The sequence below is a fragment of the Linepithema humile genome, chromosome 2 (genome assembly GCF_040581485.1).
Source record: "Linepithema humile isolate Giens D197 chromosome 2, Lhum_UNIL_v1.0, whole genome shotgun sequence".
In the NCBI taxonomy this organism is placed as follows: domain Eukaryota; kingdom Metazoa; phylum Arthropoda; class Insecta; order Hymenoptera; family Formicidae; genus Linepithema; species Linepithema humile.
This window is the reverse complement of record NC_090129.1, coordinates 5,803,723-5,821,006: the sequence shown is the minus strand read 5'-3', so window position 1 is coordinate 5,821,006 and position 17,284 is coordinate 5,803,723. Positions and strand designations below refer to the sequence as shown.

Sequence of the window (17,284 nt, the reverse complement as noted above, 5' to 3'; positions counted from 1 at the left end):
CGCGAATTCCGTCCGCGTTTCAGACGACCACATTTACCAATTGGGGCACGATTCTCTCAAAACAGAAGGCAAAGGTAAGCTCGAAGAAGATGAGGTGATTAGTCATCCAATCAACCGACTAGATACAAGACATCTGAAAAGCAATCGGTAGCGTTTGACTAACTCCGGTAGCCGTCCTCGACTACCTTCGACAGTCCGGCTATCTGTACAACTAGCGCGCTGCACGTAGAACCGAAGATTGCCCTGCCGTAGTGGAGATTTTATGATTGAAACCGACCTTTCCCTCCCCCGAGCCAAGCCTAAAGTCAAAAAAAATCGTGTCCCAATATTTGTCATACAGCAAAAATGCGTTCATCTATAGATTCGCTATAACTCTCGGCATTAACGACACTCCCGACGCGATTTTGTCGTATAAGGACAAAGGTATAACTCGGATATCGCTTGTCGCACGGAATACGCGTTTGACACTCCGCGCCGAACAATATGTACGCAACAGGTAATGATGGAAAAGGGGGAAGAGGGTGGAAAACTGTGGAAAGTAGTAAGAGTGGTAAGGGGAGGGATGACGTAGACCAACCAACCCGTACGAGTGCCGCCGTGCGACTGGTAAGGGGCAAAATACCACAGGATACCTCAAGGACTTTGCGCAGGCCTAGAAGATAACACGCGCAGAAGTAATACGTAGGAATTCAAAGCAGGATAATGTATGATAGAAAAGAAAGAGATAGCGAAAGTATGGAATGCGTAAACAGCGCGTACGCCGCGACCAAAACAACCCCCAAACGCTATGTGTAAGTCTGGTTTTCTCTGTAATTAACACAATACGAAATATTTTTTATGTATTAAAAAAAATATATATTTTAATGTGTGTGTGTGTGTGTAAATGATAAAGCGTACGCAACAGGTAACGATTGGGAGGGGAAGGAAGGTGGAAAATTGTAAGAAGTAATAAGAATTGAAGTAGGGAGGTTAACGCGCCGATACGCGAAACGGTCTGTCTTGTTCAAGTGCCGCCGTGCGAGTAGTAAAATCCAGCTCAAGCTCAAGGATAAGGTCAAATTGGGAAAAGTACTATTTGGAAGAAGTAGGGAAGGGAATGTATACATGCCGATCAGTGTGTGCAAGAGAGAAAGTGTGAGAGTGAGAGAGAGAGGATATAAAATACGTAGGTCACAGAGCGAACGTAAACAACCCCCCTCCCATGCCGTGAATCAGCGTCGAAATTCCTAATATGATATACCATATTTTCCACATTATAAGATATTCTTTGGCGTTCAGAATTTTAATTTTGATAAATAATTTACAATTTTATTTTTCGCTTACTATCGTATTTTGTATCGTATTGTATTTTTAAAATTTTTATCTGTAGATTTGTCAGCGTGATCCAATATAAAAATTAATTTTACTTGATTAAAATTCCGCGTTTTAAAGCTTTTTGAGCGTTTTTCTATTTCGTATTATAACACAAATGAATAAATATAAGAATAAAAATTAAATTAATAAATGTCCACGCAATGGAAATGCTGCCCGTGCAATAAATTTCGATGAAATAAATCTTTCGAAATGCGCGATTTAATCGATGTACAATGCGAAATTTATGTTACACAATTCTTATTTATTGAGATATAATTTGTATTTTCCATTTTCTATTACCAATTTTAAGTAACTCAATTGCGCAAAATTTCTTCTTTTATGATAGATAGATACTCGATGCTTGAATGTTTATTTATTTGTGAATGTTGATTTATATTTAATTAAAATTGAATTAAGGTAATAAAGAATAAAAATTACAAAAAATTAATTTTTATAGTTATAAATTTGTATATAAATAATTCATTATTATTCATTCCATTAATTATTATTTCGTTATTCGTTATTATTTATTCTATTAATTATTATAATAACAGTTTTGTGAAGACAAGTTTAATAATATATCTTATATTATACCAACGTGTCATAATTTAAAAAAAATTATAAAACGTTATGTTTTATTTAGATTAAAAATTAAATTAAATTTTGTTAACAAAAAATAAAAGTAAAGTGTTTTAGTCTAGTAAAAAGATATGCCATATGGTATCCGTTCATTTAAAAAAATTATTATTTTCTGAAAAATTAATAAAAAAATAAAGTTCCGACGCTTGCGTTTTAAATCTGGTGGTGTGCACGATAGGCAGAACGTTGTTCGCTTTAGTTGCATTTCTAGCTTATTTATTTTTCTTAAATATAATATAATTAAATAATTAATATAATTAAATATAATATTCTTATTTATTTTTCTTATATATCCGTAATATATATTAAAGTGAAAAAAGATCATGCGCAGCTATGATAAAACATATTAATAGATTCATAATATTTTCGTTTTTTTATTAAAACTGCTATGGTAAAACGGCCGATTGGTGCATGTCCGTGCTAGATCCATAATTATGGATCTAGCACAGACATATACCAATCGGCCGTTTTACCATAGCGAAAAGTGGATCTGGCCATGTAGTTCCGCCGGCTCGAAAAATGGATCCAGTTAGCGCTACTGTACGGCCTAGAGAAAGCGTCGTACAAAAAACAATGGCATGGCCCCTCTCATGGCCGGAGCACAGACTTTTGCATAAAGCATAACGCATAAGCATAAGGAAATTGATTGGTCCATTTCCTTATGCATTTGCTTATGCTTATATATAGACCAATCAATTTCTTTATGCTTATGCGTTATGCTTTATGTAAAAGCTTGTGCTCTCGGCTTCAGGCTTCTCTCTGATTGAAATATCTACTGCTCTATGCGCCAGTCGCGAATACCCCGTCTTACCAGAAATAACCAGAAATAGCAATTTTTCAATTCGTAGTTGGCGATTGGCGACAATGCATTTGCGACGCATTGTAAATTGGCCTTAAAATTCGGATACAATGTAAATCGTCCGTAACCACACAAAACAAAGCTGAACAAAGCCAACTGAGTATACATATATCTATGCTGTGATTAGTTAAATTTGTCGTGTGAATCTCGTGCTTAACTGTATCAGTATTGCGTTGCATATGTATATCAGCAATTAAGATTTGATAAAACGCAGGAATATAAGTGATACCACTAATAATCGAAGATTGTGCTCGACTGAGTAATTTGTGAAAGCAACTTATTGACTTCTGATGATTAAATGCCGATCTCATGTTGCGGAAAATAGTAAGCAAATATTTGTATATACTTGTGTATAATAAGTATTAATATATATATATATATATATATATATATATATATATATATATATATATATATACGCAATATTGTAATGGAAATATTTTTCTTTACATCTCTATCTATTTGTTTGGGTTTTCTTTTAATTAATATGCTTTACTTCCACTCACTGCTATATACACTCGTCTGCAGCACATTTCATTTCTGTGTTGTATGCTAACAAAATGAATTGTATATTATCCAATTTGTTATTGTATGTCTAATAAAGATTTCATGGAATTTCAATAAAAAATAAACAAATAATATTATTTACATAAGAACTTAAAATCTTATAATTACAATCTAAAATTTTTTATTATTTTTAATGTAAGAAATATTTAAAGCATAATTATAGCATAATAATTTATGCATAATTTTTAAAATATTTTTTTTGTGTTACAGGAATAAGAAGAAAAATATCCTGCAATTCATAAAAAGTTTTCATAAAAAGATTTTCATAATAATTTTCTTGCATTTATATTTTCACATATATATGCGTATATTTTACTTATACAATGTGTTTCTGTATACTGTTATTATATTCCTATATTGTATAAGTATATTACATATATATTAAACAAAGAATATAAATAGTCATGTTGGGAATTCCCATGTTGGGAAAAGAGATATTAGTTGACAAAATGGAAGATAGCAGCAGTAAAGATAACAATGTTATGAACTCAGAATCAAAACTAAATAGATTGTTCATAAATTGGACTTCATTGACTCCATTACATGAAAAGAGCTTCTTTTTAAAACATCGATTTGGTTCACCTAGATTGCTCAGTAAATCAGTTCCAAGAAGAAATAAAAGCTTATTTCAATACAAAATAAATAGATCTTTGAACTTTGATCTTGTTAGTTCAAGAAAGCATAGTTGGTCTAAATCACCAAATTCAAGTTTAGACGATGGAGATCATTCTTTTAATAAGGATAAATCATTACGAGATTTATCTAGATCAGCTAAAATAATGAGAGCACTTAGTTCTGATCACAATTTGTTGAGGCATAGAAATATGAGTATAAAAAGATCGTTGAATTTTGATTTAACTCCGAGTCCAGAGAAAAGCAATAGCATTGACAGCAATTCCCATATGGATTCAATCAATGTTACGTTATCAAGTTCGGCCACAAGTTCTTCCTTATTAGGTGAATTTATGAAACTAGAAACAAATTCATCTAATTCTACTGCGAATAGCGCGCTGGAATCAATGGATGAAAATCAGAATCAAACGCCTCAGCAGAACAGAAAAATGATCAAAATATCAAACAATAGAACTTCTGATGCAAAAGAAAATGTAAGTGAGTCAGAATCATCCTGTTCTACATCGTCGTTTCAAAGTCCCAAGGATAACATTGACAATATGCTATGCATGACACAAACACCTGATTTACAATGTTTGAAACGAGACAATAGATCAAGAGCATTCAACTGTGTTATCATTGCAAGTACACCCAGGAATTTATTCCAAGAATTTGATCAAAATGAAGATAATAGGCCATGTACACCTGAAAATATAATGCGTTTAATTCCACAGAGCATAAGTTCTATCAAGAAGAGCCATAAAAAGGTATACAATTCGTACAATACTATTTTTCTTGCTTTTTTTATTTTAAATTAATGAATCTATTGCTCAAATTTTGTAGATTTTAACTACCATTTTAGCAAAAATAAAAATGCATAGTTATTTGTTGAGTCTCAGAAATTGAGAATACATCAATGAACACTTCATTATCAAATTTTTTCATTAATTACACGCGCACATGATATATCTATACAGTATGTCTGAAAAATAATGGAAGATTAACACTATGTCAATTATTAATAGATAATGCTTACACAAGAAATTAAGAAAAAATTAATTTCATTATTTTTTAGACATTATGTATTCTTTTATAATTATATACAATCATATAAATTCTACAATAGTAAAATTAATTTGCAGCATTTTCCTTGTATAAATAAAAATCTTTAATTGATTGAAATATTAATATTAATAATTTTCGAACTATTAGTTATATATATTAAAAAAAGATCTTGGTGAATTAAAAATACAAACATTATTCATTGCATTGCAAGTTGGAAAATCGAGCATGATAGACTTGTAAAAATTTTTGTCAAAAGAAAATTAATTCCACATTTCATAAAAAGAAATAATTTATGTATCTATTTTTCACCAATTCTAAAGTATTGTAATTTATACATTTAAATTTTATTTTTAACAGGAGAAGCTGTATTGTCACGAGGAAGAATCTCTTACACGACAGATCAATGTTTCTGTAAGGAAGAAGTTTCATACAAACATACAGATAGAATCATTGGAAACAGATGTGTTTACAAATGCTAGTTGCAGTATTGCTTCTATAACAAAATCTCTGAAGAAAAACAAAAGTGTTAAAAAAACACTTATTTATGATTTGGATGATAAACTTGTTGACACTACATCAGGTTTTGATGATGATGCACAATGGAAGACTGCATCAAGGAAGAATGATTTACCAGAGGACAGATCAAACAAAACGGAAAGTGCCAAAGTAGGGGATATTGATTCAATCGATTGTGAAAAGTCCAAGGAAGATAGTGACAGTATACATTTTGGAAGTCACAACAGTGAAGAAGAAAATTGCTCTAACGAAAACTCTTGTGATAAGGAAGTACAGCAGCCATCTTTACAAGAAGACTCGGTAAACATTTGTAGAGTCAATGCGTCGAATGAGAATAGAGAAGTATCTACGAAATCTAACTCACCTGCTTCTCAAAGTTCTAATGGAGCAGCTACACCTGAAAACAGCTTTAACATTCTAGAACATGTGTTCACAGAATCAATTAAGAAATCACATAAGAAAATTAAACATGAAAATAGAAAAGCGTTATTCAAAACAAAATCTCTTCATGAAAAGATAGCAGCAGAACCTGAGACGACAGCTCAAGATACTTATAACAATGATCAATGTGAAGATATTAAAAATAAGACAATGGATACCTCAAGTTCGCCGAATTCTAATCGACCAAGCACACCTGAAAATATAAATTCAAGTAGACTGTTACTGCCTTTATTTAATTCAATTAAAAAGTCACACAAAAAAGATAAACTTGGCAAAAAGATCTATAGCTTTTCTAAAAGCTATAAATATGAAAATCTTACAAATACTAATAAAATCTCACGCAGGAACAAGTCACTTAGATTAAAAGAATCTCCTGACATCTTGGGATCCAACAAAAGAAAAAAGTCAAAAAGCATGTCTTTACTAAGCAATACATGCAAATCGCAATCTTTGGAATATAAAGATGCAAGTGATGAATATAAAGATGCAAGTGATGAATTTAAGATTTATACTCCTATTAAAAAAGTGCCATTATCTCTGTTCACTGTCACGAATTGTGCAGATGAAACTTCACAAGAATATCCTATCCAAACATCAAAGGAAATCAATTGTTCCAGATGTGTAACGCCAGTTATACATTATTCAGAAAAATTGAGAGAAAGCAATGATTTGATATCTAAAAAATGCGCTAATATTAAACAATTCGTGACTGATGAATGTGTTTTGAAGGATAAATCAGCAGACACTATAAATCTGAAGAATAAAAATGGCAGATCAAGTCCTTTACATAAGTCGACAACAGAACTGCTTGATAATGTAAACTCTATTAAAAAATCGCATAAGAAAGACAAACATGACCGCAGTGTACGTAGGAGACGAGTTTTAGGGAAGAAACAATCGTATACCAAGGAAAGTAGAAATGGAAATGTTGCAAGTAACGTAAAGGTATTGGAAGAGCATGCAAGTTTGCCATTCAAATCTTTGAATGTTGACAATCATTGCGCCGAGATGGAAATATATAGCAATATCCTTGATGAGAAGCAAAATAAAAGCTACAACGAAATTGTGCAGGGCAGTCCTCAACCATCTACAAGTCAAGCAAATGACAGTTTTGAAAATGCAACAAATATCGAACAATCAGAACTTCTAAGTACAACGCCTTCAAATGATGTAAACGCGATAAATTTCATCAAAGTGCTGCATACAACTTCCATTAAAAAGTCTCACAGAAAGGAACGTGACGATAACGCGCAAGCCAAGTACATTTTGATGAGCGAAGAGCATGAATTATCTGATGATGGATCGATATTCAATGAGGATGATAGACTGAACTTAACTGAAAGCTTTGGCTTATGTCAAGATAGTGACGATGAAATGATAAACTAGATTAGGTTGTAGATAGATTAGAATAAGATTTACTAGATGATATTGCTGAAATAAGAGAAAATGAATTATATAGAATATCGTTTTTTTTTAGGTGCAGATAAATTTTAATAAGGAATTTTCTTCAAACTATTTAATCGTTAACATTAAATATCGCAAAGCTAGTAAGCTTTGAATTAAACTTGTATTAAATATGAATTATATAAAGATAGAAATTATGTGAAGAACAAGATTTAGATTTTGCTCTCCAGCGGTTTATCATTCGTGAGAAACCTTTGCTCATAATGCAAAATCTGATATCTGATATGATGCAAAATCTTGATATCTTGTAGAAAATTTTCAAGTAAGCTAAATATAAATATTAATTATAATTAAAATTGTGATCATGGTCTGATGCTTTGTATATTCTGTTTACAGGTTTAGAAGGATATTGAACAAATAATTATAACATGTTTTTTAATTTACTATTCACATTTTAGAATTCTGTTTCATATGTTTAAATCATAAGTTAATCAAATGATAAGTGAACAAATATGTTGTAATAATTAAAGCTATAAAATTAAAGAAGGTAATGGATTTCTATATTTCAAGCAAATGATTTGAATTTAAGTAGTTGCAATATCATCTAGTGGATACAACCACAGTTAACAGCGATTATTTGTCGATTGTTTAAAACAGTGTCTTTCAAAGATATATTGAACTTATATACTTGATGACTGAGACACTAACAATATTCTAAGAACACACATAATGCTAATTTTGATAAGCATTGTACATTTAATATCAAACGTAGATCTAATATTTTCCTTGATTAATTTTCGACTGTTTTGTTTTTAGAATATTTTTACTTATGCAATTTAAATCTGTTACACTTGAATTTTAGAATAATCTGTAGATTTTATATTGCATTTCGTTACGTTTTCGTATATAATTTATAAGAGATACTGGTATTTTAAATTGCAATTCATTATTCAAACAATATGTGTATCAGATGTTATACTTGCATTTATCACTAACAAATTCATTTTAATACCAATCTCAATAGAACGTACGTTTACTTATATTCTAAGAATTACTTTTATTTTATTCGACTATAATGAAGATTTAGGTATTACTCTTTTTCTCTTTATCAAATATTAAATAAGTTTAAATAAAAACGATTAAGATAAAAAAAGTATTGTCAATAATTTCTTTTTATAAATTTTTGTAATATTGTATATAAAAATTAAAACAAAAATACATTTTTCTATTGATTAATATGAGTTTTAAAAATTTAACTTTCTATGTTTAATTGTAATGATTGATATAATACAAACAAACTATAATAATCTAAAAAATCTATGTAAAAAAATCTGTGAAATTGTTATTACATGTTAGATTTGCTAAATTGATAAGCTATAAGATAAGAAGCTTAAAATTCCAAACATTTTTTTCTTGCATAAATATATATGAAGAATCCCAGAAGAATAAATTAATACTTTAAAAATCATAACATATATCATCTAGCAAGAGTTTCAAATGTATTAAAAATATATTTCCTTCAAATCAGTTTCCAAAATAGAGCTGAATGTGTGATTGTTAAAGAAACAAAATTTCTGAATTTTTCATTTAAAAAGTATTTTTTGTATTTTAGATATTTGGACATACATTCTGTACTTACATTCGATATCTTTTGCAAATTTAATTGACAATTAAGATACACGCAATTTTGGTTTCATTTCGGTTAAATAAATCCAGTCATTGGGACATTTACTTCATATATTTTTATATATAAATTAATATGTATTATACATTCTATTTTACTATTTAATGTATGTTTACTTTTACTCAATTATAATTAATATTTCGTATTGTACATGTAATCTAACAATATTATATGAACATTAATGCTAATTTTTCCTATTGCTAATTTGCTCGTGTTGATTTAATAATTGCACATTATTTGCATTTAATAAGTGCATTATACAATTTAATTAAATATCTAATAACATTTATTTTTATAACGTTAAGTAATAAAAAAATTATTAAAATGTTTATACGCATTATTAATCGTAGCTATATAAACAAGCTGACAATTCGCATTAAACTATAAAAAAAGGTATTCTCACACATAAATGTTCAAATATTATTAAAACATATATGTTGCGCTATTAAAAACATAGCATAATGGAAAAATGAACATGCTTGTTATGAAGAAATATGATATGATGTATGATGGTTAATGGCTCTGGAGAATTTCTCCTCTTACGGCCATTAATGAGGAAATATATTAGCAATGTTGAAAACTGTCAAATAAAACGGTCAGACTCCATCTTATCCTATGAATAAATTGCATGTAGTTACGGAATGCATCGTTATATTTTAAAACGTATTTTCTAAGGGCTAAATAATATCATTTTTATTTCTAGAAAATAAATCTTTCTATTGGACCAATCTCGCATTTAAAAATCGTAATGTAAATTCTTCTTAAAGTGATTATTTCCAATCTAACATACTGTGGTATTCTGTGGCATAAACATCAATAAGCGCACGCGTAAAGACATACTTCTCGGGGGTGAGTCTGGGGTGAGTCTGGGGTGAGTCTACATAGGATGGAAGAAAATGTATATACGTAGCCGCGGACGATTGCACAGTGAGCATGATTTTAACGTGCTCGTCGACAAATCTGTTTACTGATGCGATTTCTCAGATTGTAATTTGAAAGATTGTAATTTGAAGAATAACGCCACGCTTACTCGTATCTGTTCCAGTTAAACGAGGTTAAATAATGTAACATCTCGATAGGGGTGAGTGTAAATATATTTATCTATATTCCGCCATAATTAACAATCCGTTTTATTTCTCGCAAAGTATATTTTGTATTACGTCAGCAGCTTAAAATATTCCTTAATAAATATAGTGAGAATAATGACCATTAACACGGATTGTGAATTTTTTTCACGAAGTCGATGATTGCACCAATTAATTTGTATTAAGCGAATATAGTGCAGTAATTTTATTTTATATTAATTCTTTATTTTTAAAGCTCAAATTATAGTCTTTTTTATAATATACAAAAAACAAGATTTATTTATTTAAACAAAAGCTTTAGATCATGCAACCGCTCCTTAGTAAGATCGAACAGCTGTTAAATAGCTCTGCGGTACCGTGACACATAAATCACTGATTAATAAGAAGTCAAAATTGACGTAATGTAACATCTCGTTACGGGTCCAGGTTTACAATTACAATGGACGTTCACGGCGCCGGAGTGGTTGCCGTTTTAGGCACTGTCGGAGCTGCTACTGGAGCAATCTCGGCTGTAATTGTCTATACTATTTGCGCACGTCGCCGACGATTACCGCTGCTTACTTCTGCCGGAGGACCGCTCAACTGGTACATATCTTCGTATTTCTTTCAATATACCTAAAATTTTCTCACTTATGTTAAATTTTGCAATGTACATGGTGTCCCATTAATCATGATACATGTGAAGGAAATTCCTTATAAATAAGTCAAAATTGTAAAATAAAGTTTTTAAACGACTTTGAATATCCATGGGAGACATCCTATGAGCTAAATATAATGTTAATTTGCTTATTTCAAAAATATATAACTATTCAAATTACTTTAGAGCATCGTAATGCTTAATAAAGCCCAAAATTAATTAAATAATAATAAAACTTTACAATTGAAATATTTAATATCAATAGTTTATACAAAATTCACAATTTGCAACAGTGCGTTTTGAAACAAGGGAATATAATAAAATAATAAGATAATATGGAAATATTTTATTTTGCTTTAATAACACTCTATAATAAAAATTAATATAACAAAAAACATTTTTGAAAATAATTTTAGAATAATTGTTGAAAAAGTAAAGTAAAACTTTTTTTAGGTTTGAAAGAGATTTGTTGGACAGAGCCGAAGAAGCAGCTAGATCATCGAAGGATGTTTTGGTTGGTGTTGCGCTTTCCCGAGATAACAAAATTATCAGGCATAGTAATAGTCATTTAGATGATGACGAATGGCAGTCCGATCATGTATTTGATAGTATTGCCAGTGATTCTCCTAGAAAAGGTAAGTGCACGCATATCTTAAGGATGTTATTGAGAACAGAATGGCTAAAGTTTTAAAAAATAAATTAATGCAATTTCTAAAAGTTCTCTCTTTTACTTTCTTTCTCTTTCTTTATGTTGTGTTGCCAATACATCTTACGTTGTATGTAATACTTAATAAATAAAACAAAAACAATTTTATAAGAATGTTCCAAAACTGAATTGAAAAGTATAGCATTTCGTATGAGAAAATGTAGTAAAAATATATAGATCTGTGTAATGTTTCTTAGACATATCTGGATTTTTTCTTTGCAGTTATACAACATCTGTCAGAATCAGATGACATTCCTCCATCACCTCTAAGTCCGCTTGCACCACCTCTTCCAGAAGGTGCGGTGGCTGCATCTGAAAAGCGCATGATAATTGTTCGACCATCACTGCGGAGTATAGACGGATCTCATTCCAGATTGAACAGTGTCGAAATCGAGTCAGCCCCACGACATAAGGTATGGAGTTTGTTGTAATCAAAATAAAAATAAAAGTTTTTTTTTTAATTCAAGCAGTATTATATATTGGATATAAAAACAAATATACATATTGAGTAATAATTAATTAAAAGTATGCAACGTGTATGCAAACTTGTTTTCATTGATTGGCGTTGTGATACGCTGAAATAAATTACAAGAAAGTAAATAGTTTAGAAAACACAAAAGTTATAATTGACGTATACTTTTAAATCCACTAATATAATAAAAGTTTTCGACGAAAATTGTATCATAACGTCACAAACCAGCGGGCATTCTTATATTTTTGAATTGCTTTTTATTTCGAATTCTTCGTCCTCCATTGTTTTTCACAAATGTAATTTTTTTTATAGAGCTCTTTTATAGAAAATAAAATAATTTTATTCCAAATAATAAAAAAAAACAAAAGGATTTATACGAATATATATTTTTACAGCTCTCATCATCTTCTTCTTCAACTTCAACGTCTGATGAAATTAGAGGTGAATTAAAATTAGGATTGATTTACGATTCTAACGCTGGAATACTCACCGTGAGACTTATCGAGGTAGTATTTGTAATTTCTTACATGTTATATCACACATCGTGTATTTGCATTACCGTTGTCAAATGTGTAAATTAAAACAATCATTTTTTTTCGTGCTTTAAAGGCACATGATCTTCGTGCTCGGGAATTGAGTGGTATTGCGGATCCTTATGCTAAGATACGTTTGCTGCCTGATCGAAGCAACGTATGGCAAACCACAATACACAGGCGTACTCTGAATCCTGGTAAAAATTCCATTTTTTTCCACTGTCTGTAAGATTATTGTGAAACGAAGCAATTCAATGAAACATTAAAATATCTTGTATGCTTGGTTCTATTTTTTAGTATTCGATGAAGACTTTGTTTTCGAAGTAACGCCTTCATCATCATTGGCTGGAAGAACGTTGGAAGTTCTGCTCTACGATTTCGATGCATTTACGAGGCACCGTGGTTTGGGTTACGTGCAGCTTCCCCTATCTTCTGTGCCAGATCTTGGAGCAAATTTAATCACTATTACAAAACCGGTTTTGCGATACGGAGTGGAAGGTGGTTTTAAAGCACCCCCTCTGGGAGAGTTGATGATTTCTGTTTCATATCAACCATCTATAGAAAAACTGACAATTATCGTTGTCAGGGCCCGAAATTTACCCGTTCTCGACGATCCCGCAAACGCGAATCCATATGTAAAGGTATGTATGCGCATAAAAGATTTTGATTTTGATTAAATTTATATATACATATATATTTGAATTGTACGCTAAAAAGCAGCATGAATTGAGTTCTTATTTTACATCTTAAATAAGCAGTAAATAATAATGAGATTATTTTCCATTTATAGCTTCCATAAAAATTTTCAGTATCTCCTCCATTATTAATTACTACTCTGTGTTGTTTAGGTATCACTTATCCAGGACGGCAAGAGTCTTAAGAAGAAAAAGTCGGGTATACAACGTGAAGCAACAAGTCCCGTGTGGAATGATATCCTTAGCTTTGATGTAAGCAACGACGTGTTACCAAAGTGCGTATTACAATTCTCTGTGTTGCGAGGTAACGACGATCTCTTAGCAAAATGCGAAGTATCCGACTCGTGCCAAAGAGAATTGTTTCATCGTATATTATCCGGGAAGGGCGCTTCGGCACAATGGTTACCGTTGTCAGAACCAGATCAGCAACGCGGTGATCACAGCGAATCGAAAGATTAAAGCATCGAAAGGAGAAAGATTATTAAAATATAAAATATATAATATATATAGAAATGTGTCGTTGACAGTATCGTAATTGCTTTGACAAATGGAACATAAATTGCTTTTAGAGAAAGATCATAAATCTAAAAAATGCAATCTCTTTTATTTTCGAATAGGATAAAATGGAGCAGACTGATAAATTCCAAGTATATGTTACTCGTATAGTACAAACCTTGCAAGTACATTGAAGCAATGTAATTGCAAAATTTTATACTGTAAAGGTATATATCTTTGGAAAACAATGCAAGTTGAATTATCATGTATTACCTGTACCTGTAACTGTACCTGTTTCGTAGTATTATTGTGGCATATAAAATGCGATTATAAATCTTATGTTAAGCTTGCTTGAATATCATATTTTTAGAAGATATACTTTTTAGAGAGAATTTCAAGTTAGCTATGTTTCTTTCTTTCGTAAGCACATTAAAATAAAAGCTTAGTCTACTTTTGATCATCATCAAAAATAGAAGCTTTCGATGTGCCAATGAAAAAAAGAGAACAAACTGTTGTCCCTTTTGTCTTTCCACTCGCTTATGCCAGGCTTATATTAAAAGACGTATTCTCGGTAAGAAATCTGACTTTGTATATAATGCAGTAGTACTCCCATGGCACGTGGAATTCATATTACAGTTATACACATGAGAATATAAATATTCTATTATATAAATTTGCAATGAATTAGGACAATTCAGGCATTGTATCTAAATAATCGTGCATTGTGACTGTTAGTAAGAAATCTGTAATTATATTTTTATGGATTAATTTATTGTATGTGCCATTATTTACTTTATAATTTTCACGTGTCAAACTTGATTTTCAATCATAATGCACAAATTTTATATTATACAAATCCTAAATTATGCATTACGACTCAAAACTGAGTTAAACTTTGTTTAACTCAAAGAGAATTTAAGATATAACACTAAAAGATTAATTTATATAATAAATTATTAATATATTGTTTTTTTATTAATTATGATGAATAAACAGCTAGATACACATCACGATTTGATGCAACCTACAAATTTAGTGGGATTACTACCAATCTACCGTCTAATGTAGTGTAAAAGCACAAATATGTAATCGAGTTAGATTACTAAATAAGTTCTAATAAACGTACAAGTTGACGTATGTGTGTAATGCAAATGTAATATATAGTAGGATGTGATTTACAAAAGAAAAATAGAGAAAGTAAATTCTCATTATTTGTGATCTCTTTTCTATGGTTAAAAAGAAAGTATATATCTTTTATCAAAATGTTTTATTGTTTATTGTACAATATAACTGTACATACATAAAAGGAATGGACCAACACGATTCTTGAATTTAGTCGAATAGACCTGTAATCAAATAGCACAAATGCAATTAAAATGCAATTAATTATATTTTTTAAATAGGATAATTTGTTCCATATTTCTTATTTTGAAATATTGTCATCATACATATATTCTGTAGCTAATATATGCTATATTTAATCACAGAATATTTTGTATGTGTTTTGATTATTTTGTGGCACCAAATTACACCACTTTATGTAACTTACCGAATCCCATGTCATCGTCTGATTCTTCCTCTGGTTCCTCCTTCTTCTTCTCCTCTTTAACTGGAGCAGCTTCGGCACTGGCAGGTGCTGCAGCAGCTGGAGCTTTAAAAATGCAAATATTATTTTCTACATGAAATAATTACCAACTGGAAAAAAATAGGCTTATTTCAAAATATAATGTTCAGTTATGCTAGATATAATTAAAATTGTCAAAAATTAAATCTTTTATGTATTGTTGCTAACAAAACATGGTTATATCTTTGTTGATAAAACCAGAAAATTTTTGTTCTCAGTTTTCTTTCTCCTCTTTTGCTGACCGAGCTAGTAACTTGAATAGTCTAAATCGGTGGATGAAGAGGATAAAAATTGCAATTTTTGCATTCAAAAATTAGAGAATATACTTCCAAGTTCTGTTTTAGAATGGTTAAATATCTATTTAATTCTGCTAATTTGCAGATCATAAAAATATTACAATTGTACTATAATTAAACTTTACAACATTAATAACTTGCTGATAAAATAATATACGTACCACCTGCTCCTGCGGGTGCAGCTCCAACACCAGATCCGATATTGGTAATCAATTCTTTAACATTTACACCTTCCAAAGCTTTGGCAAAGAGTCCAGGCCAGTAAGATTCAACGTTTACATTTGCTGCCTTCAGAACTGTCTGTATCTTCTCACCCTATAAAACAGAAATTTTGTAATGCAATTTACTCATACATCTACTATTCATTTTATATAAAATCCACTCCACATTCCAAGATATTTAAATTTTATTAATGGAATTTAATTTCTTAAATAGTTAATTTAATCTTTTTTGCAGTGACAAAATATAAAATATGTTACTCCTGTAATACATAATAAAAATATTAGAAAGTAAATCACTTAAATTTATGATTTAGAATAACTTGCATTTGAGCTAATGAGTATGTAAATTTGTGAGGTTAAGGTATAAAATTTTCGTTTTAAGTGAAAAACTTTAATTAAAATGGAAACCTATAATATTAATAAATAGAATTGTAATATTTAAATAAGCATAAATAACGCATTTTTCGATAAAATAAAAAAAAAGTAAAAATGCACTGTGGTAAATCCACGTGATACAATACTTACAGTTACGGCGATATCGTCATCGACGAGAATTAGTGCGGAATAAACGCACGCGAGCTCGGCTTCGGTCGTCATTTTGCGTTTTTAGATTTCGTCGCTATGAATTGGATGCAACTTAAAATTGGTGCAAGTCGCCGATATGGCCTTAGCTCCACAAAAGAGAACAAGCAGCCAAGTTGCGTGACACGAACGGAAGAGCGAAGAGACCAAAAACGCTTTCCCCCGGCGGATATTACGTGTTATTAAGGACGCATGCGCGATAGATGTCGCACTTTGCGTCGATATGAATAAATATGAATAAGGGTGCAGTCCCATTGAGCACGGATCGGAATGACGGATCGGATTTCTCATTAGAATTGAGTGTTCCGTTCACGTTCCGTTCCGTAAAAAATTTCTCTACCAGTCCCATGTAGCAAAAACGGAACGGAATGTCGCCTCGATCGCAAGTAAATGTACTTAATTACGTTAATATTTCGTTATTTAAATGTGGCAATTGAAGCAATTATATACATAATTTCTGCAATTTTCTTGCAAATTACATTGTTATAAGTACTTAAAAATACTGAATTATTAGAGTGAAATATATTTTGTAACTATATTTCCGTTCCGCTTTTGCTACATGGGACTGGTAGAGAAATTTTTTACGGAATGGAACGGACACATGTGTGAAGAAACGTAAACTATATTTTGTAACAGTTTTATATTAGACAGTTTTAATCTCAATGCGACTAAAAATATCCTAAATTCATAAAGATGGATCAAAAAACAGTTTTATTAGTCATATTTGGCACTCATTTTGGCTTGGTACTAACACCACTAAGTATATCTCTAAATATAAAAGATAATTTGTCATTACTG

General features: G+C 30.6%; 3 protein-coding genes across 4 annotated transcripts; 2 read left to right on the top strand and 1 right to left on the bottom strand.

Moving 5' to 3' along the window:
• The first annotated feature begins 2,929 nt into the window (after positions 1-2,929).
• LOC105673974 (uro-adherence factor A-like) lies at positions 2,930-9,751 on the top strand. 2 transcript variants are annotated; one of them, XR_010888562.1, is made up of 4 exons: positions 2,930-3,175; positions 3,629-4,797; positions 5,453-7,778; positions 7,853-9,751. XR_010888562.1 is itself a non-coding variant. In XM_067349680.1 (3 exons), the coding sequence occupies exons 2-3, from the start codon at positions 3,823-3,825 to the stop codon at positions 7,436-7,438; spliced, it is 2,961 nt and encodes a 986-aa protein (XP_067205781.1). In that variant the 5' UTR covers positions 2,930-3,175; positions 3,629-3,822; the 3' UTR covers positions 7,439-9,751. The 2 variants fall into 2 exon arrangements, 1 of the variants encoding a protein (XP_067205781.1); XM_067349680.1 differs by having other exon boundaries at positions 5,453-9,751.
• Positions 9,752-9,895: 144 nt separating this feature from the next.
• Sytalpha (Synaptotagmin alpha) lies at positions 9,896-15,252 on the top strand. Its single transcript, XM_012369996.2, has 8 exons — positions 9,896-10,221; positions 10,652-10,810; positions 11,316-11,497; positions 11,791-11,981; positions 12,436-12,546; positions 12,650-12,770; positions 12,871-13,214; positions 13,422-15,252. Exons 2-8 carry the CDS (start codon positions 10,665-10,667, stop codon positions 13,725-13,727), a joined length of 1,401 nt encoding a protein of 466 aa, XP_012225419.2. The 5' UTR covers positions 9,896-10,221; positions 10,652-10,664; the 3' UTR covers positions 13,728-15,252.
• RpLP1 (Ribosomal protein LP1) lies at positions 15,012-16,657 on the bottom strand. Its single transcript, XM_012369997.2, has 4 exons — positions 16,430-16,657; positions 15,845-15,998; positions 15,313-15,414; positions 15,012-15,109 (listed from the first exon to the last, which is right to left on the bottom strand). Exons 1-4 carry the CDS (start codon positions 16,499-16,501, stop codon positions 15,096-15,098), a joined length of 342 nt encoding a protein of 113 aa, XP_012225420.1. The 5' UTR covers positions 16,502-16,657; the 3' UTR covers positions 15,012-15,095.
• Between the last annotated feature and the right edge of the window lie 627 nt (positions 16,658-17,284).